This window comes from Ostreococcus lucimarinus, chromosome 14 (genome assembly GCF_000092065.1).
Source record: "Ostreococcus lucimarinus CCE9901 chromosome 14, complete sequence".
NCBI classification, from domain to species: Eukaryota; Viridiplantae; Chlorophyta; class Mamiellophyceae; order Mamiellales; family Bathycoccaceae; genus Ostreococcus; species Ostreococcus sp. 'lucimarinus'.
Window position 1 is genome coordinate 384,800 of NC_009368.1, and position 19,633 is coordinate 404,432.

General features: G+C 58.7%; 7 protein-coding genes across 7 annotated transcripts; 4 read left to right on the forward strand and 3 right to left on the reverse strand.

Moving 5' to 3' along the window:
* Positions 1-126: 126 nt before the first annotated feature.
* On the forward strand, positions 127-2,988 carry OSTLU_43350 (predicted protein; the record flags this gene model as incomplete). Its single annotated transcript, XM_001421242.1, has 2 exons — positions 127-210; positions 316-2,988. The coding sequence occupies 2 exons, from the start codon at positions 127-129 to the stop codon at positions 2,986-2,988; spliced, it is 2,757 nt and encodes a 918-aa protein (XP_001421279.1).
* A 373-nt stretch (positions 2,989-3,361) lies between these two features.
* OSTLU_18112 (predicted protein) lies at positions 3,362-4,600 on the forward strand (the record flags this gene model as incomplete). Its single annotated transcript, XM_001421243.1, has 1 exon — positions 3,362-4,600. One exon carries the CDS (start codon positions 3,362-3,364, stop codon positions 4,598-4,600), a length of 1,239 nt encoding a protein of 412 aa, XP_001421280.1.
* Positions 4,601-4,697: 97 nt separating this feature from the next.
* NIK1 (NiCoT family transporter: nickel ion; high affinity nickel transporter-like protein) lies at positions 4,698-5,399 on the reverse strand (the record flags this gene model as incomplete). Its single annotated transcript, XM_001421420.1, has 1 exon — positions 4,698-5,399. One exon carries the CDS (start codon positions 5,397-5,399, stop codon positions 4,698-4,700), a length of 702 nt encoding a protein of 233 aa, XP_001421457.1.
* Positions 5,400-5,543: 144 nt separating this feature from the next.
* OSTLU_43082 (P-ATPase family transporter: cadmium ion) lies at positions 5,544-7,439 on the reverse strand (the record flags this gene model as incomplete). The annotated part of the gene is made up of 1 exon (XM_001421421.1): positions 5,544-7,439. A coding segment is annotated over one exon (1,896 nt), but the record flags the coding sequence as incomplete, so codon positions are not given.
* Positions 7,440-8,527: 1,088 nt separating this feature from the next.
* On the forward strand, positions 8,528-11,130 carry OSTLU_18114 (predicted protein; the record flags this gene model as incomplete). Its single annotated transcript, XM_001421244.1, has 2 exons — positions 8,528-9,838; positions 10,459-11,130. The coding sequence occupies 2 exons, from the start codon at positions 8,528-8,530 to the stop codon at positions 11,128-11,130; spliced, it is 1,983 nt and encodes a 660-aa protein (XP_001421281.1).
* A 115-nt stretch (positions 11,131-11,245) lies between these two features.
* OSTLU_18115 (predicted protein) lies at positions 11,246-12,295 on the reverse strand (the record flags this gene model as incomplete). Its single annotated transcript, XM_001421422.1, has 1 exon — positions 11,246-12,295. One exon carries the CDS (start codon positions 12,293-12,295, stop codon positions 11,246-11,248), a length of 1,050 nt encoding a protein of 349 aa, XP_001421459.1.
* Positions 12,296-12,631: 336 nt separating this feature from the next.
* On the forward strand, positions 12,632-19,595 carry OSTLU_18116 (predicted protein; the record flags this gene model as incomplete). The annotated part of the gene is made up of 2 exons (XM_001421245.1): positions 12,632-17,048; positions 17,161-19,595. 2 exons carry the CDS (start codon positions 12,632-12,634, stop codon positions 19,593-19,595), a joined length of 6,852 nt encoding a protein of 2,283 aa, XP_001421282.1.
* Positions 19,596-19,633: the final 38 nt, after the last annotated feature.

Below are 19,633 nucleotides of genomic sequence, written 5' to 3' on the forward strand. Positions count from 1 at the left end.
GCAATTTGCATAGCACTTTTTAGCGTTTCATAAAAACTTTCCACGCGTTCGCGACGAAGTCCATCCGCGTCTCGTCGCGCGGCGCCGCACACCGCGACGCGACATCCATCGCGAGATCGCGTCACCATGTCCACCGGATGGCTCCGAGGCGTCGTCAAAGCCGTCCCCAGCGGTGATCAAGTCATCATCGCCGCACCGTGCGCGCCAGGGGTGCGTTCGCGCGCCGTACCGACCGATTTCGTCGCGCGATGTCGACGCGACGGTTGCCCGATCGCGCGAAACTGACCACTCTCGCGACGATTCTCGCGCTCGCAGGCCCCGCCCGGCGTCGAAAAAACGCTCACGCTCGCCGGTATCGTCGCGCCGCGTCTCGGTCGCCGCGACGGGTCGAGCGCGGACGAGGCGTTCGCGCGCGAGTCGAGGGCGTCGCTGCGGCGCGCGCTCGCGGGACGACGCGTGTCGTTTCGCGTCGAGTACGCGGTGGAGTCGATAAATCGCGAGTTCGGCGTCGTGTTCACGGAGAGCGGGGAAAACGTGAGCGTGATGCAAGTGTCTAAGGGGCTGGCCAAGGTGAAGGCGCCCGGGGGGAACGATCGAGCGGTGGCGAACGCGGAGGAGTTGGAACGACGCGAACTCGAGGCGCGAGAAGCCGAGGCGGGGATGTGGAGTAAGGATCCCGCGGTGCTCGCGGCGGCGAGTCAGCGAACGGTCGTGCAGGCGATGAAAGCGGAGGACGTGCTGGGTGCGTTGCGGATGAAACCGACGCCCGCGGTGGTGGATTACGTGCTGAACGGTGGGACGGTGAAGCTTGTGCTGACGGGGGACGGCGCGACGCGCGATCAGAATATCACGTTGTCTATCGGTGGGATTTCAGTGCCGTCCGTCGGGCGCAAGGGGGCGAAGAACGAAGATGGGACAGATCAAGGTCCAGAGCCGTTCGCGCTCGCGGCGAAGCATTTCACGGAGATGGCGCTCCTGCATCGAGACGTGCGGGTGATTTTGGAAGGTCTCGATCGTCGTAATAATTTCATCGGTTCAATCTTGCCCGCGGACGTGAACGATACGTCGTTCGTGAACGTCGGCGAAGAGTTGTGTCGGCTAGGTCTCGCGCAAGTGCACGAGGCGAGTGCGGCGGCGTTGATCGGTGGCGCGGCGACGCTTCGCGCGGCGGAGAAGATGGCCAAGGATCAGCAGTTGCGACTTTGGCATGGATACGTCCCGCCAATATCTTCCTTGAACGCGATGACGACGAAAGTCTTCGATGCCAGAGTAGTAGAAGTCATCAGCGGTGATTGCATTTCCGTGGTGCCGACGTCAGGGCCGGATACGTCTGAGAGACGAATCAATCTGTCGTCGATTCGGGCGCCTAGAATTTCCAACTCACGAGATGACAAGTCCAATCACGAACCTTGGGCGATAGAGGCAAAAGAGTTTTTGATCTCGCGTCTGATCGGGCGCACCGTATCGATTAATATGGATTACGCACGCAAGATTGGAGAAGGTGCGAACGAACGAACGTTGCACTTCGCCACGGTGAAGCTGCCAAACAACAAGACGGGCGGTGACCCGCTCAACGTTTCAGAGATGCTTCTCATGCGCGGTTTCGCGTCGTGCATTCGTCACCGTTCTGAGGAAGAACGTGCGGCAGACTACGATGAGCTCATCGCGGCGGAAAAGAAGGGCGTGGAGAGCAAAAAGGGAATGCACAACAAGAATCGCGAGGCGCCTGTACACAGGACGAATGATTTTAGCATCAACGCGCATAAGGCGAAGACGTTTTTGCCGTTTTTGCAACGCGCGGGTAAGTGCGTCGCTATGGTAGACTACGTCGCCGCTGGACACAAAATTCGAGTTTCAATTCCCAAAGAAGGCGCGGTGATCGCCTTTTGCTTGGCGGGCGTTCGCTGTCCCCAGCGCGACGAGCCGTACGCCGCCGAGGCGTTGGCGTACACGCGTTCTCGAATTCTTCAGCGAGAGGTGGAAATCGTGGTAGACTCCGTGGATAGAACTGGAATTTTCCTTGGCACCTTATTTGCGGACAACGGGCGATTAAATCTCGGTGAAGAACTCCTTCGAGCCGGATTAGGAAGCTTGCACCCGGCGTTCCCGGTGGATCGCGTTCACTACGGTCGCGCGCTCGCGGACATTGAAGCCGCGGCACGGGAAGTCAAGGCTGGTTTATGGAAAGACTGGACCCCTCCGATCGTCGAAGTAGACGGGCCTGAGGATAGTTCGACCGGCGAACTCGTGCGAGTCGGCGTCACCGAGTGCGTCGCCGGGGGCCGATTCTTCGTGCAGAAGTTAGATGGGAGTAAGATTCAAGAGGTCACGGACAAACTCGCCGAGCTTTACGACGGCGTGGACACGAGCAAGCCGCACGATGGCGTGTTCGAACCAAAGCCTGGCGATGCCGTCGCCGCCAAGTTCACCGGAGATGACAAGTGGGCGAGAGCCATCGTCACCGCGAAGCGCGTCGGTGATAAGCCCGTCAGCGTCTTCTACTGCGACTTTGGCAACGTCGAGGACATCGGTTTCAATCGTCTTCGACCTTTGAAGGATCCAACGGTCACCACAGTTGCTATCCCACCCATGGCCAACTTCTGCGCGCTTTCCTTCCTCAAGATTCCTCGCATCGATTCCGATTACGGCTACGCCGCCGCTTCGCACGTCGGCAAACTCATCTCTGGCCAGGCTTTCCACGCCCGAATCGACGCCCGCGATCGTTTCCCCACCACAAAACCATGGGAAATCGACGCACAGCCCGCGTTCTCGCTCACATTATTCCCCGACGCCAACGCTCGCGCCGCTGAATCCGTCGCCCTCGACCTCCTTCGCGCCGGCTTTGCGCGCGTCCACCGCCGCGCCGCCGCCCGTCGTCTCGATCGCGACGTCTTCGACGCCATGGTCGACGCCCAGGAGTCCGCGCGTCGCGCGAGGGTCGGTCAGTGGGAGTACGGCGACGTCGATTCCGACGACGACGCGTCTTAGCCTTGTAATCGCGTTCGCGTCTCCCGTCGCGTTTGAACGCGCCGCGCAGGCCGCGCCAAAACCCTGTTCTGGATAAGAAAAGCGAACAACGACGCGCGCGCGCCGCACACCGCGTCGCGCGACGCCGCCCGTCGGCGCGCACACGACGACGATGCACTCGCACGCGATGCGCGCGCGCGCGCCGCGCCCGCGCGCGAGCTCGCGCGCGTCGACGCTCGAAAGCGCGCGCCGAGGCCGATGCGACGGGACGGGACGACGCGCGCTCGGACGCGTCGCGCGAAGCGCGAAGCGCGGCGACGGCGTCGCGACGCGCGCGCAGGGCGACGTCGACCTGCTGAATCACCTGGGAAAGAAGCGCGTGGTGATCACGGGGATGGGGGCGGTGACGGCGCACGGGGACGACGTGGATGAGATGTACGAAAAGCTGTGCCGAGGGGAGAGCGCGATCGCGACGATCGATAAATGGGACACCGGAGAGATCGGAACGAAGTTCGCGGGGGAGATAAAAGCGTTCGATTGTGGGGATTATATGAATAAAAAGATGGCGCGCAGGGTGGATCCGTACATTGCGTACATGATCGTCGCGGCGAAGCGAGCGCTGGAGTCGGCAAAGGTGAACTGGAACGACGAGTCGGGGGAACATTACGTCGATAAAGCGTTGAGTGGATGTCTGATTGGTAGTGCGATGGGGGGGATGCAAACATTCGCGACGGCCACGGAGAATCTCGTGACGCAGGGACACAGAAAGATGAACCCGTTTTGCATTCCGTTTGCGATTACGAATATGGGAAGCGCGCTGACGGCGATGGATATTGGATTCATGGGGCCGAATTATTCGATCGCGTCCGCGTGTGCGACGGGCAACTTTTGCATCTTGAATAGCATCATGCACATTCAAAACGGAGAGGCGAACTTGATGCTCGCCGGGGCGAGCGACGCGGCTGTCATTCCCATCGGTATGGCGGGTTTCTCCGCGGCGAAGGCGTTGAGCACGCGCAACGATGACCCCGCGGCGGCTTCGAGACCGTGGGACGCGAACCGAGACGGATTCGTTATGGGTGAAGGTGCGGGCGTTCTCGTACTCGAATCTTTGGAAAGCGCATTGGCGCGCGGTGCGCCCATCGTAGCTGAAGTTTTGGCCGGGTTTGCGACGTGTGACGCTCACCACATGACTGAGCCTCGACCGGATGGCGTGGGCGTCAACTTTGCCATCGACAAGGCGCTCGAGATGACTGGCGTGAAGGCGGAAGATGTCAACTACATCAACGCTCACGCCACGTCCACGCCGGCCGGCGATATGGCGGAACTCCGTGTGTTGCAAAAGAAGTTCAAGGCGTCGGGGGCGAAGATTAATAGCACCAAGAGCTTGATCGGGCACTTGCTCGGCGCAGCTTCCGCCGTCGAAGCCGTCGTATGCATCAAAGCCATCACTAGCGGCGAAGTTCACCCCAACAAGAACCTCGAAACCCCAGATGAAGGCGTTGACACCTCGATGTTGGTTGGCACAACGAGAGAAAAGCTCGACGTGAAGGTTGCTTTGTCCAATTCTTTTGGCTTTGGCGGGCATAACTCGGCGGTCCTGTTCGCTCCGTACAAGCCTAAACGCTCGTAAACGACGCTTGATAATGTTATAAGAACTAGTCACCTGAATCACCGAACGTTCCTTCGTGCGTGCGCTTATATTTGATTGCCTAACGTATTGCAAATTGCTAAAAAATCAAATCAAGACCAAATACGGCGCTGATGACAAATAATACACCGAAGGCGAGCGCGACGGCGCTCGATCCACGAGCGATATAGCTCACAAACTTGGGATTATTCTTCTCCAACGCTGCCGTACCCGCACCAATGCAGTACGTGTACGTCCCCATGGCGATAATGGTTCCGATGAAGAACGTCGCCAAAAAAGAAATCGCCTCGACGCGAGGGAGCGCCAGGGCAGGTAAAAGCAGAAACAATGAATCCGGTTGTAATCCATGGATGGTGCCAGTAATATACGTCCATGAGATGAAGCTGCTATCGCGCTTCGCGGGCACATCGCTCCCATGCGAGTGCGAATGCGAGTGTGAGTGTGAGTGTGAATGTGAGTGCGAGTGACCGCCCATGCTTTCCCAAAAGCCAATAGCGCCAATAATAATGAGCGTCAAACCGACGATTCCTTGTCCAAACTGACCGATAACTTCCAAGTTGAGCGGTAATTTATCCCTCAAAGCGATGAAAATACATCCAAATAAAATTTGACCCGTGTTATGCCCGAGCCCCCAAAGCGCGCCCATCAACGCGTTTTGCGCTCTGCTCGGTCCCACTGTCAGTGGCGTGAGTGCCGCTAAGTGGTCTGGCCCCGTGAGCGTGTGCAAGCAACCGGCTAATAGACCAGCCCATGCAGACTTAAACGCCGTGATTACGCTCATCCAGTGTGCGACGTGCAAATGTTTGACCCAAATGGCAATCGCTTCGCTGCACACCGAGTACGCTGCGCCCAAGCAACAAAACACGGTGAACGTCGTGAGGGCCACGGTAGTACTCTTGGACAACGGCTGTCGCCCGAACGTGACAAGCAAACGCACTGAGTTCATCGCCACCATGAGGGTCGCGCCTTCGTGCAGCAATACCGCCAACCATAGCGGAAACGCGCCGAAGAGAGCGGGAATAGCTGACCCCAAGATTGATACCACGGCGAGTGCGATGTTTTGTCGTAAAGTGCGTCGCGTGCGCTCGGCGATGGAAAACAGCTCTGGTAATTGAGAGATGCCTCCTTCGTCTTTAGTGAGCAACAGTACATCCGCCGCACTCGCGGCGGCATCGCTCGGCGTCGACGCGATGGCGACGCCGACATCCGCGGCGGCGAGCGCTGGGGCATCGTTGATACCATCGCCAACCATGGCCACGCGAGGATATTGCTTGGATTTCACGCGCTCTCGCATTGATTCAACCAGTGCAAGCTTTTGAGACGGAGTCAATCCGGCGTGTACGTCTTCCGGTTTCAACTTGATCTCCTCAGCCATGGCTATGGCGCTCGTCTTGTTGTCGCCCGTGAGCATGGCCAACTCCATACCCGTCGAGTCGCTCGCCACCTCCCACCATCTCCGTCGGCACTTGCCAGTACGCAGGGACTCGATGGCATCGGGCGCCTGCAAATTAAGCGTATCACTAAACCTAAACAGCGCCGGGCTTTCGCCCTCAATCGCGAGCACAGAGAGCACTTCGCCCTCTTGCGCGATGACCTCGGCGGAGCATTCCGCAGCGCCAGTGTTACACAGCTCGAGCGCAAACTCGGAGCTACCGAATCGCGCACGCTTGCCGTCGATCGTGCCTTCCACACCACTCCCCGCGATGACTTTGTAATCCGTCACGGGACCGACGTCTGGCAAAATGATCCCCCGCGCCGCTTGCGTCACCGCGGCGGCAATCGGGTGGGACGAACCGCGTTCGAGGCTCAGCGCGTACGCCAGAGCCTTGACTGACGCGCTCGGAGCAGTGTCGTGTTGCGCACCGTCTTCAAATTGTGTGATATTCGTGCAGCTCATTTGCCCCGTCGTGATGGTTCCCGTCTTATCGAGCGCCACCGCGCCGACTTCGGCCAAAGCGTCGAGAGTCAAGCCGCCTCGAATGAGCACACCTCGCCGAGCCATGGCCCCGATGGCCGCCACGTACACGAGCGGCGACATCAACAATGCACACGGCGCTGCGGAGGATAAAAACGCAAAGCTGCGATACATGGCACCGCCGCGACCCAAAAATGGAATCCCGAGCACCATCGGCGCCGCGGCCATGGTAATAAAGGTGATGGCCAATATCGCCTTACTGTAGCGGTCTCCTATGCTATCGATCAATCGTGAGACTTTCGGACGACGCCGCTGCGCAGCCTCGGTGAGTCGCGCGATTCGCGCCGGTGTGCTCTCCTCGCTCGATCTCAAGCTCTTCACCACGAGCACGCCGTCGGTGTTCATCGCGCCGGCGGGAATCTCATCGCCGTATCTCTTCATCACCGGCAAAGCCTCACCGGTGATGTGTTGAATGCTCACTAACGCGCTGCCGTGGACAACCATACCATCCAACGGCACTTGCTGTCCAGCCTTGACGAAAATCATCGTCCCAACGTCGACGTCCGCCGCGGGCATCTCTCGGAGCGTCGTCAAATCCGGCGTCCCATCGGCGAGCAACTGCACGACGTCCGCCGTCGTGGGCACCGTGCCCCACAACGCCTTCAAATCCCCCCGAGCGTGCAGCGTCAATCGATCCTCCACGAAGTGCGCCAGGGCGAAGAGCACCAAGAGCAGCGCGCCCTCCATCGCGCACCCCAAGAGCACGGTGCCGAACACGGCCAACGTCGTGAGCACGTGAATGTTCACGTTCCCCACCGCGAGCTCGTACGTCACGTCCACAAACTCGGGCGTCCCCGCCAACACGTAAACCAGAATCGTGCACACCCGACTGACGTTCGCCGCCATCGTCGTCTCCACCAATCCGCCGCCGCCGACGTGCGTCGCCACGTGCGCCGCCCCCGCGACGAGAAACAGCGCCCACGACACCACCGCCACCGCCGCGTTCCCGCGCAGGAAATCCGCCACCGCGTGCAAACCAGTGGCGTTAAACATCGCATCCAGCGCCCTCTCCGTGCGTCCGCGCGGTGCAAACTCCCCGGAGCTCGTCGCCGCCATCATCCCCGCCTGCGACACGAACTCGTCCTCGTCCGCGCTCATCGCGCCGTCCATCGCCCGCGCGCCCCGCGCCTTACCGCACGAGTGCCCACAACACGAGTGAAATTCCCCACCGTGCGCCCGCGCGCGCTCGAAACCGCGTCGACCGCCTTCCCCGCGCGTCCGCGTCCCGCGTCCCGCGTCCACCCTCGCGAACCTCCCCCCCCGCGCCCCCACGACGCGCGCGCGCTCGCGATTCGACGCCGCGCGCGCGCTCGACGCGTCCATCCGCGCGCTCGCGCGCGTCCGGTCGCATCTGTCTCGCGCGCGCGTCCCCGTCGCCGCCCCCGTCGCCGTCGCCGCGCGCGCGACAACGATGCGCGTCGCCGTCGTCGCGCGTCCGCGCGCGCGCGGCGCGCCCGCGAGCGCGCGCGGCGAGGGCGCGATCGCGTGCGCGCGCATCGTTCGACGCGCGCGTCCCGGACGCGGCGCGCGCGGGCGTGTGACGCGCGTCGCGACGCGATCGGACGCGCGCTAGGGAAGCCGCGCGTTCGCGGCCGACGATCGCGCCCGTAATCGCCATTTCGCGACGCCCGACATGGATTTATTTCGGGACGCGCGCGTGGAGATGATAGGTTTAAAACGTCCTCGAACGCGCGTCGGAGGCGCACTTTTCGCGCGCGCGGGCGATGGATGCGCGCGCGTCGACGACGCGGGGGGCGCGCGCGGCAGAGCGCGGCGGGTCGCGACGGCGACGGCGACGGCGCGGACGGTCGCGGCGAAGCCCGGACGAAGGCGCGTCGACGCGCGCGCGGCGCGCGGACGCGAGCGACGCGACGCGCGGTCGACGAGAGGCGTGAGTTCGAGTTGGGTGTTGACGGTGGATGTTGACGACGGCGATGGCGTCGTTTTCGAGCGAGGCGCTTCGCGCGTGGCGCGCGGGGGACGAGGAAGACGCGCGCGAACGCGCGGCGTTGATCGCGGCGAGCTCGGGGGGCGACGGCGGCGCGGATGGGGCGCGGGGGGGGGGCGACGACGGCGGCGCGAGGGCGAGCGCGCGAGGACGACGCGCGCTCGCGGCGGCGGCGTGCGTCGCGGCGCTGGTGGGCTTGGGGGCGTGCGCGCGCGCGCACGGTGCGGAGATGAGCGGGCGCGAGCGTGGGGTGCGCGCGGCGGCGCTCGGTGGGGAGGCGCGTTCGGGCGGGACGCGGCGGCGCGGCGCGCCGAGACGCGCCGCGCCGAGACGCGCCGCGGCCGCCGCGGCCGCCGTCGGGCAGAGCGAAGCCGAGAGCGGTCTAGTGGTGTTTAATGAAGCGCCGGAGTATACGTGCGCGAAACGGAATAAAGCTTTGAGAGAGGCTGCTTACGCCGCGAGGATGGGGTCGCCGTGGACGCCGGGGTGTCACTCAAAGCTAGGCGAGGAGGGGTGCACGAAGATTTCAGACGCCGGCGCGCGACTGGCGGCGTTGAGCGATCACGTGTACGTCATCTGCATGAAGTGCGATAAAATAGTGCTCCCATTGCAGTGGGCGGGGAAGGTGACGACGGTGCACGGCGCCGACATCGATCCGTGCTACGGGCGCGCGGCCGCGGATCACTGGCACAAGGCGTCGATGTCGCACGTGCACGCGCTCCTCGACGCCGTCAAGTACCAGTACAAGACGGTGACCATCGTCGAAGAAGATGCGATAACGGTTTCACCCGATCGCGTGGACGCCAACGCGGGGTTCGACATCGACGGCTTAGAGCACGCGATCAAGAATGACTCGAGTTGGAACACCGTTCGCGTGGGTTACAGACCATTCTTTTTCGAGCAACAGTCTGCAAACGTCCCAGTCGGTTCGACACCGCATTACGCCTGCCCGCTGGCGTGTAAGTGCCACGAAACGACGGCGAAAAACGCGTGCATCGTGCGCGAGAATGGATGTGACATGCGAAGCAGCGACTTTTACATGATTCGCATGTCGCAGTCGCGCGCCATCAGAAAAACCGTCGGCGCGGGGAGCACGATCGACATGGAAGCTTTACGCAACGTGCATCATCAAATGTACGTGTTGCCGCAGCTCAGCTACCAAGCGAACCTCGATCGCACGCGCGAGCAGCAAGTGAATATGGCTCGACGATTCAGAGACTTGTGCTTTGTGCCGAAAACTCCGTCCGACGAAGTCGTGCAAGACGCGGCGACGGCGGAGCGCGAGTACGAAGAGCGAGTGAGCACCATCGAGTCCGCGGACTCGACGCGATATATCACCAAACCACAACGATAACCACTCAGCTCGCGTCCATCGATTGTAGTCTCACGAGAGCCACTTAGCGAACGTCGCGCCGCCGCTCGACCTCGCCGCGCGCCGCGCGCCCGACCCTCCCCACTCCGCGGCGCGCGTCATGGTCTTCGCCACCGCCGCCGCCCTCGCCCGTCGCGCCCGTCGCGTCGGTTTCAACGCCCTCACGACGAAGCTCGCCAAGAAGGGTTTCTACAAGGGCAAGGGCGCCGTCTCTCCCGGCGTCCGCACGCGCACCGGCCGGTTCAAGGTCGTCCCGTGGAAGCGTCCCGAGTACGTCGTCCCCGCCAGCGCGCACGGCGTCAGCGCGTTCGCGCCCTACGTCGAGCGCGCGAGCGTCAAGTGATCGCGCGCGCGCGTCGATCGATCGCGCGCGCGCGCGCGTTCGCGCGCGCGCGGTTTGTAATTCATTCGTAGCGTCCTAGTCGTCGTCACACGCGCGCGCGACGCGACGCGACGCGACGCGACGCGACGCGACGCGACGCGACGCGACGCGACGCATGCGCGCGGTGCCGTGCACGTGCAAGCGCGGCGCGGCGTCCGCGCAGCGGCGCAAGCTGGAGAAGCGCCGGGACGCGCGCGAGGTCGAGCTCGAGCGCGCGCGAAGGCTCGAGGCTCGAGCGCGCGCCGAGGCGTTTCGACCGCCCGCGCCGGCGCCGGCGGCGACGAGCGAGCGAGAGGCGACGGCGCGCGTCGAGGAGGCGCGCGATGACGCGCGCGCGAGCGGAGAGGCGCTGCGACGGGCGAAGGAGGAGGCGAGGGCGAGCGAGGCGTGGGACCCGAACCGAGGGTATAAAAAGTTTCCAAACGTGACGGCGCTCTTCGCGGAGTACGACGCGAAACGCGCGCGATGGGTGGAGACGAAGCTCGAACGCGCGCTGACGATTTGGGGTGAGGTGACGGGGGGGGAGTTTAAGACGCTGGAGGCGTTTAATTGGTACTACGGGGAGGATTTGGACGCGCGCGACGGCGCGAACGCGAAATCCGTGACGTACATGCTGCCCGCGGTGATGAAAGCGTCGGCACCGCGCGCGGTGGCGGAGATATGCGAAGTCGCGTGTCGCATCGGTGCGCCGAGAAGCGGTGCGATCGATTTAGGGGACAAGCTGCGCGCGCAGGCGGTGGCGAAGCTTGAAGAGGCGGCGGAGTTTGATTTGCTCGAAGACGACGAGTTGGAGACGCTCGAGGCGTTGAGGAGTTGGGTCGTGGAGGAAAAGTAGGTGGGAAGAAAACTTCTGTGTTGATGTATTTATTGTAATGTAAGAACTCGGTTGCGTTGAAGAATTCATTACGCGGGCTTTTCGGTGCAAAAAAGTACGCTCGCGCGGGTGCGTTTTAAAGCGCCGTCGGGCGCCCACCGTCGACGCCGTCGCTCGACGCCTCGGCGGAGGCGCTCAAATACCCTTGCGCCCACGCCTCGTCGCGACTCCATCCGTCCTTTCCAGATGAAATCGAATTCACCGCCGTGGGCTTGGGTTCAGACGTGTACGACGGTCTAGCGCTCTCGACGCGCGAACCGACGGCGTCGAGAAGATCGTTCGCCCACGGCGCGCCCGGCATCACTCCCGACAGATTGGGATCGGCGAAGTGGGTCTCATCTTTCGGAGCCACCACGTACTCTCCCAATCGACGCTTGATCGCGTTCAGAGCCATCTCCGCTCGAAGCGTGCGCTTTTCAAGTCTTCTGTTCTCCGCGTTCAAGCTGAGCACTTCGCGCTCGAGCGAAAAGTCGTCCACGAGCATCTTCGCGCGCTCTAAGTGCATTTGCTCCACCTTCGCCCGCAACCGCTTGCGGTCGGCGCGCGCGGGCCAACCGAGAACCAAATTCCCAAAAAAAGCGCCGAAAAACCCACCCTTCATCACCCGTCGCGTCTCCGGCTTGAGATTCATCCACTCCTTTCTAATCGGCTCCGTCACCGGCTTCAACAAATTATTAATCTGCCTCGCCGTCGGCCCAAAGTGATCGACCGCCACGTTCATCGACGGCTGTATCAACTTCGCCTTCTCATTCATCTCCTTCGTCACCACGTTCTGCGTCGACTGCGCCCACGTCGCCGTCGTCGCCGTCGCTCGTCTCGTCAGCTCGCTCGCCTTGTCGAACCACTTCCCCCACCCCCCGCCCTTGCCGTCGCCACCGCTCGCGCTCGTCGAGGCCCCACCGCTCGCGCTCTGCGCGCCGCTCGCGCCGTTCGGTTCCTTGATCGACCGCACCGCGCGTCCGCGCGCGCCCGTCGTCGTCGTCGTCGTCGTCGTCGTCGTCGTCGTGCGTCGTCCCGTCCCTCGTCGTCGCGCGCCGTCGTCGCGCGTCGTCGCGCGTCCGCGAAACGCGCCGGGTGCGCCGCGATCGAGTCCGCGCGCGCCGAGTCCGCGCGGCGGCGGCAGCATGGCGCCGCCGTCGTCGCGCGTCGGCGTGCGCGGACGCGCGACGACGCGTCGCGTCAACGGCTCGGTCGGACGAGGACCGCTACACAGCGCAATTGGAGGTACTTTATGACCTCAGCGTTCATATTAGGACGGTGCGTGTACCTATTTACCGGACGAGGACTGCGTCGTATCGGTAAACAGTGCGAGCGACTGACGCTTCAGTCGCGGTCGCGCGACGGACCCGTCGTCGCGCCGCGGCGCGCGCGACGGACCGCGAGCGAGGCGTCGTCCGTCGCTCGACGTCCGCGCGGCGTTCGCGCGCGCGATCGAGGCGCGCGCGCGTCGCGACGGACGACGATGGTGTTCGAGCGGTTGTTGGCGGACCAACTGAACGCGAGGCTCGGGCGCGTGCTCGAGGGCGTCGATCGCGACGACGTGCGCGTGGGCGTGCTGAACGGAGACGTGCGGATACGGCGGGTGCGGGTGCGGGCGTCGGCGCTGACGAAGATATTGGACGAGCCGAGCGCGCGGGTGCGGTGCGGATTCGTGGACGAGCTGCGCGTGCGCGTGCCGTGGAGGAACTTGGGGAAGGAGGCGGTGCGAGTGACGTTTCACGGGGTGTACGTCGTGGGGGAGATCGATGTGAACGGAGACGACGAGGCGCGGGAGAGCGAGGAGGAGCGGAGGGAGAGACAGCGGGTGAAGGCGTTGAGGACGGCGCGCAGGGCGGCGGACGCGGCGGAGCGGGCGTGGTTGAAGTGGAATCCGGCGGTGAACGCGGAGGCTTTGGAGGCGGAGGACGGCAGGGAGAGCGCGCAGGATGGGGTGAGGAAGAGGAGCGCGATCGCTGGGCTCATCGACGTCGCCCTGGCGAACGTTCTGATTGAAATTTCAAACGTGCACGTCAGAATCGAGGGCGAGTACGGAGCGGGCGTTCCGTGGGGAATGGGACTCGTGCTCGAACGCGTGTCGCTGACGACCGTTGGAGAAGATTTCGAAAATGACTTCAAAGTCGGCGGTTTCGCCGACAGTTTACGAAAGATGATTGCGTTAGAGCGCGTCGGCGTGTACGCCGATTTCAATTCGCCGTCAGTCGCGTCAGAGACGCCGGACGGTTGGCGAGGCATCCGCGAAGACCAATTCGTGCGGCAAATGTCCGCGGTCTTCAATACCGAGGTTGGCGAGCGCATGAAAGAAGGCACCAGCGGCGATGTCGTGATACCGCAATCGTACGTATTCGGACCGTTACGAGGAACGGCGACGTACGCGAGAAGAGGTCACGCCGAGGACACCAACACGCCGCTGCATCAATTACGGATGGATATAAATTCTATTCAAATCAGCATCAAGTCAACGCAGCTTAAGGTGTTTTACAACATGTACTCCAATTTACGCACCAGTCGCGTGCGGTACACGTATGCGCATATACGCCCAAGGGTCGGCGTCAAAGGAAATGCGCGTTTATGGTGGCGTTTCGCGGGCGCCGGCGTTCAGATGCACGTCGACGAAATACGTAAACGGCGTGGATTGGACTTTAAATCTAGTGTTAGCGCTATGGTGCGCATAACTGAGGCTCGCCAGCGTTATATTCCTTTATACGTCAAGCATTTGCGCTCTGCACCGCCACCTCCAGAGTGTCTAATCGCCGAACGCGCCGAGCGACGCAATAAGCTTTGGCCACCTAAACTGAAGATTGGGATGTCGACAGAAATTGATGAAATCGAAGAAGGTATTCCCCTGCAGAGTATTATTACTTTCCGAACGCTGGCGCACGTAGAATACCGGGAGTCTGGCGGGGTGAAAGCGGCGGTAGCGAGAGAACGAGCGGCTCGCTTTGGCAAACGTCGGGTCGTCAGAGCAGTCGTCGGTCTCGCGGGCGGTGGTGCGAAGAACACGGCAAAGGTATTGAAAGGGCTGTCGGCGCCGATTCGTGGTCTTGCTCGAGCAGTTAACAAACGCGACTCGACAGCATTATTAGTCGAGAGGCAAAAGCGTTTGCGAAAGTCGCAACCGGAAGAAGATGATGATTCAAACTGGCGAGAAAGTCTAGAGAATACGGTGCAATTGAGCCAGCGAATGGTGGCTCTAGAAGAAGAAGCCGTGCACTCTTCGGTTGAGCTATCCGGAGTGGTGAATGTTGAAAAAGTATTAGTTTGCATGGTTGATGACGAGGTTGACAATCCAATCGGTGAGCAGGAGATTTTTAGAATAGGTGTCCATGAAGTCAGTTTGGGAACGCTGCGAGGTTCTGGACGACGAGAACAACGCGTTTCTATCCGCCGATTGGCGATCGTAAGCCCGGAAGGGACACTACTCGATTCCAGTAAGACCACTGATAATGAAGAGAGAGCGACCTCTCTCGATCGTTCACAAGTTGCGTTATGGGACAAGGCGTCCGAGTGTAACGCGGTGCAATTGCAAATAGTCAAAGGCGATGTCGAGACAGAAGAAGATATCTTCATAAAGTTTCAGATGAGGCAGTCGATCGTGCACTTATTGCGAGAGCCTTTAGATAGAGTGGCGCGAGTGGCTGTGCGACACAAAGTGACGACGGCATATCTCGAATCTTTCATTTACGACGATGAAGCGAAACAGCGCAATCACACACACTCCATCGAAAAGCAGGCAGATGAGTTCAAAATCAGACCAAGAGTGCGATTAGACGCGCGAGTTCACGGTCCCGTGATTATTTTGGATGGCGACGGCGTAAACTTACGCATAGACCTTGGTACAACGGTAATTGAGTCTATGACGCCAGTTTCAGCTGGCATCGAGAGCTCACTAGCAAAAGAACACAATGTTTTCTCATTTCAATGCACAGGATTCCAAGTCGGATTTATCGACGATGAATGGGATACGAATTCGAACCGACCTGTGGAAGATGAACAGATAATACTTCCGCTGTTGAGTGCACCGTCGTCAAACACCGTCGTGATTCAAAATTTGAATGCCGCATCCGATGCGCCGAATCTCAAGGTGCACTCAAAGTTCAGCGCCATTGATATTTCGGTTTCTCCTGTGCGAGTGTTTAAGATCCGTTCTTTGGTCAAGGCATTGAAGCCAACAACGTCCATAAGTGAGGAACACGTCGCCGCGGTTGTCACCGAAAACGAGGTCCGAGTGCTGCTGCTGCAATTGGATGAAAGCGGCGAAGTGTGTTGGATACCGGCGACGATATCGTTGCAAAACAATAGTTCTATGGATATTAGAACGATTAATGGGCTCAAAAGTCGAACAATTCACATCAACCTCATGGAAAGCAACGGGGCGAGCAAATTGCGAAGTGACATTTGCGCGAAACTCTCCTTGCACAAGGACGTACTCACTATCGGTGAAACTGTGCATTCTTTGGACGAGTTAATGATTTCAGCTATGTCGGATGATAGTCTCAGCGTGATGTTTGATATTGACGATGATGATGCGAGATCTCGCGACACGGTCCTGTTCGATGCATGGTACGCACGGATTAACGGCGTCGCTCGCGAAAATATCACTAGGCTGACAAATGCTGCAAAGAACGGCAAGCTGTCGAAGACTCAAGTGATTTTAAGTGTCGGCGCCGAAAAGCTGTCTGTTCATGTTTTTGCACCTCTCAAAGCACATCCATCCGAAGATGATTCCGCTGTGATAAATGACGAATCAGATTCTGAACGAGCGCTCGCAAGCCTTTGTTTCGACGAGCTCAACTACGACTCGTCGTTGGCTCGTACCGTGAAAGTCCATCATATAAAAGCAAACTCACTCGTTTTGTACGACAGATATGCAAGTGAAGGTCTTGGACGCGAGTGCATCGCCGGAATTGGAGGACAGGGCTCCGGTCAACCCCTACTTACAGTCACGGTCGCCGTTCGCCATCAGAGCGATCCCCAATATTGCGGATTGGACAAGCTGATCGAAGTCGACATTCACAAAGAGTTAGTGATGAATATTCGTCGGCCCACGCTCCTTGCATTGATCTCGTTGAGATTCAGACTGCGTCCACCCGGTTTCAAGATTATTAAGATCATGCCTGATGTATCGTCGCGCATCATGATTTCTGGCAAGCTCGTAAAACGGATCAAACGCGAGATACGCGTGAACGTTGCGGCAGTGACTGCGAATGGCTTTTATGATCACGACAAAGAGATGGATGTTCCTGTGCTAGTGTTGCGTGCCGAAGATTCGTATTGGAGCACCATTATCAGTCCTCCAACACGTGAAACAAGCGTAAGCGTTGGCACCATAAAACTTGCGACGGGACAGATGCAAGCTCGGGGCGCTTGGAATCTACAACCTTCACCCGAGTCGAGCTCAAACATCATACTTTTACGTAATGACGTGTACGACAGAGGAGAAGAATTAGACGGGGCCGATGTGTCGTGGGAGATCGAGCTCGGAAATTTGGACATAGTTATGACTCCTGAGATGAAGGAAATTGGATCGTGGTTCGCATTCTTTCGTCAAATAAGACCTGATCATATTGAAAAGTACGTCCACCCATGTGCACGACCTCGAGCTGGATTTCAAGTGCTCAAATCCCGTCTCTTGATCAAGATGGACGATCAAAGGATCACCTTGCCCGTCGCCCTCAGCGAGGGCGAGTCAAATCACGACGTCGTCATCAACTCAGGATGTGTAGAAATCACCAGATCATTTTCTTCGAAAGCAATCAATGAAGCGCATTCAATATTTTGGCAAACAACGGCATTGAGCGTGTCAGAGTTTGAAGTAAGTGTCATCTCATTTGCGGAGAAGCGGAGAGAAAGCGTTTCTAAAATTACGCAGAAGCCGTTTGGTGTGAAATTGTCTTTGCGGAAGAGAATTGACAGTGGCCCCGCAATCGTGAATGAACTCGATGATAAGAACAAAATCAGAGTGCAGCCTATTTTCCTCGACTTATCCGGTAGCGAATTTCGATGTGATCCACGATTCCATCAAGAACATTCAGTTGAGTAAAGTTCGGCCGAACGTCAAAGTGGAAAATCCTATCAGATGGGGTAGCGTCGGACCGCTCCCTGTTTCAGACGTGCTCGCGCCGGCATCGTTGAAGTCGATGGAATTGAGCGTTATTCTGAGCAGCGCAAAACTCCGCGTCTTCCGGCTACCGATGCAAAGTCGTCCCCTCTCAACGATAAAGGTAGTTGGCGTCGACGTGTTTGTCGTAAAAAACTTGAATCGCAAGTCTGGAATCAATCTCGACGCTACCGTGGATATGATTGGCGTCGACGATAATTCTCGACAATCCCAGAACCTTAAAGTCAAGCACGTTCTCTATGCGGGTTCTCCGAAATTACCATTGCTTCATTTGACGCTCGGTGTGAATGATGACAGCACGCGCCTGCGAATTTCGCTACAGCATGTAGAAGTATTGCTGCGTGTGGGAATCATTTTGGATACCATACGGACTTTCGCACCTCGAAAATTTGGAGGGGTCTTTTTAGCCAGTACGATTCTTCCTCAAGACATTAAGTGCGTGCACGGCAGTGACTTCCATCTCGATAAGGATGTCACTCTGACGAAAAGTACGAGACTGCTGGCCGACGATCCCAAAATTGTTGCTGGCAAATATGTGCTGCGCGGAGGTGGACATACCATAAAATTCGCCGATGGCAAAGGAGCGATCATTCGTCATTATTCCCATGGCTCTCGACGCAAGACGATGCCACGCATTATTATCGGTCATGGCGCAACGCTGAAGATTGAAAACGTCACCTTCAATTGTACACGCTCAACATTGTCAAGGTTTATCAAAATGATGCCCGGCGGTAGTTACTCCCTCGGTAAGAGTGTTTCCTTTGACGAGACCGAAGAAGAGTTGATACCGGTTCACGATGGTCTTGTTGAAAGCACACCAGTTATTGATGCCGCAACAAAGCGTGCAGAAGAAGGACCAGGGCGAAGAATGAAGGAAATTAAAAAGAAACCGCTGTTGGTCGAGGTGGATGTGTCATGCGTACATATAGTCATCGGTGAAGAATTGAGAGCTGATCAGATCAACTTGATGTTTGGAGTCGATGTGGCAATAATTCGGGACGAAGAATTGAACACGACGGGAACTTATCAGCTACTTCGTCTTCGTACGAAGGACACTATGAAACCACCGCTTCTGGAACCAGCAAGCGTGACAATGCACGTTGTATCGCGTGATGGCGGCACCACAACTTGCACGGGGTGTGTGACACCTATCAAGATGCAGTTGAGTCCCAACAGGATTTGTATCTTGAAGAATTTCACGGAACGTATTGAGCGATCATTTGCAATTGCGCCCATCTTGCAAACCGGCGTGTATTCGTGTGTCTGGGCAGGACATGCAACCACTTTAACAAAAAAAGTAACTGAGGCGGGTGTGCTCCGACAAAATCAAGCCGGTAGCAATACTTCCTACTCTATCTGGAGACCCGTTGCTCCACCTGGTTACGCCATACTATCTGATGTCGTGAAGTCTGAAGGAGGAGCTCCTGAAACGCAAGTTTTGATCGTTCGGGATGCGCCCGCTCTGTGCACGTTGCCAGAGAGATTTGAGAAAGTCAAAGGCACCGCAAATCCTTGCCTGTGGCGCCCGATCGCACCGACGGGTTTCGTGAGCTTAGGCGATATTGCGTCAGTATCGGATGCGGATGAACCGTCGCTGGACGTCGTCCGGTGTATTCGAGAAGAGCTCGTGACGAACATCGGTCAAGCGTCTACACTCGCAAACTTTCGCTTGTACGGAGATTTCAGTCAATCGAATACAACGTTGTGGCAAATGAATAACAGAGTCCGCGGATTCGTGGTGGTCTCGAAGTCGAATATTCGGCCTTACGCGTACGACATTCGCTCCCCTCCTGGATTTCAACGCAAAGTTTCGACGGGAACCAAGGAGAAGATAAAGCTGCAGGAAAAGGAGTGCGAGTGTGCCACCGCGGTGAATTTCAAAAAGATTGGCATGGCACAAAACGCGAAGTCAACTGTTGGGTTTTGGGAAGTCATTCCGCCTACGGGTTATGTATCCACCGGACACTGCATGAGTGTGGGCAAACTTCCGCCTTTAAGCAGTAGAGTGTTCGCGGACGATAAACGTACTTTTCGACAACCAGAGTCATATGAAAAAGTTGCTTCAGCGCGTACGTACGGCACCACACAGCGTTTGACAATTTGGAAACCAGTGCCATGCGCCGGGTTTGTGAGCGTCGGGTTTGTTGTCACCACTGAAGATAACGAGCCTTCTGTGAATGACTCGATCGTCTGCGTCCGAGCAGAATTGGTATCTTACATGCATCAAAGGAACTGGACTACAGACAACTCTGTTTGGACAGTTGACGAAAATGCTACAGACACCACGCACTTCTGGATCCACAAATGATCACACGAAAAATTTCGTTATGAGTGTTTTGACGACTG